The following is a 501-nucleotide window of genomic DNA, read 5'->3' as shown; positions in this document are numbered from 1 at the left end:
TGGCCTCCTCCTTGGGGCCGCAGGTGCTGATGCCGTCCATCGGGGACAGGTCTGAGGGCAGCGAGCGGGGCCGTTGGCGCCAGGGGCACCCCAGGCTCCCCTGAGCCGCCTCCCAGACACCCTCCTTCCCACCTGACTCTTTATTTTTTAAAAATAGAGTTTTTAGGGCCCCGGCCAGTTGGGTTCAGTGGATAGTGCGTCGGCCTGTGGACGGAAGGGTCCCAGGCTCAATTCCGGTCAAGGAATTTATATATATATATATATATTCTTTTTTAATATTTATTTTATTGATTTTTTACAGAGAGGAAGGGAGAGGGATAGGGAGTTAGAAACATCGATGAAAGAGAAACATCGATCAGCTGCCTCCTGCACACTCCCTACTGAGGATGTGCCCGCAACCAAGGTACATGCCCTTGACCAGAATCGAACCCAGGACCCTCAGTCCACAGGCCGACACTCTATCCACTGAGCCAAACTGGCTATGGCAGGGAAACCTTTTTC

General features: G+C 52.5%; 1 protein-coding gene across 1 annotated transcript in view; it reads right to left on the bottom strand.

The window, feature by feature from the left end:
- Nucleotides 1-501, bottom strand: part of NAV1 (neuron navigator 1) — a 95,353-nt gene that overhangs the window by 19,998 nt on the left and 74,854 nt on the right. Inside the window, exon 16 of the mRNA XM_015559875.1 lies at nucleotides 5-51. Coding sequence (XP_015415361.1) covers nucleotides 5-51 — 47 coding nt within the window. The remainder of the gene's footprint in view (nucleotides 1-4; nucleotides 52-501) is intronic.

The sequence above is a fragment of the Myotis davidii genome, unplaced genomic scaffold (assembly GCF_000327345.1).
Source record: "Myotis davidii unplaced genomic scaffold, ASM32734v1 scaffold1915, whole genome shotgun sequence".
Taxonomy (NCBI): domain Eukaryota; kingdom Metazoa; phylum Chordata; class Mammalia; order Chiroptera; family Vespertilionidae; genus Myotis; species Myotis davidii.
Note: the sequence above shows the minus strand (reverse complement) of the source record. Positions and strands in the feature narration are given on the sequence as shown.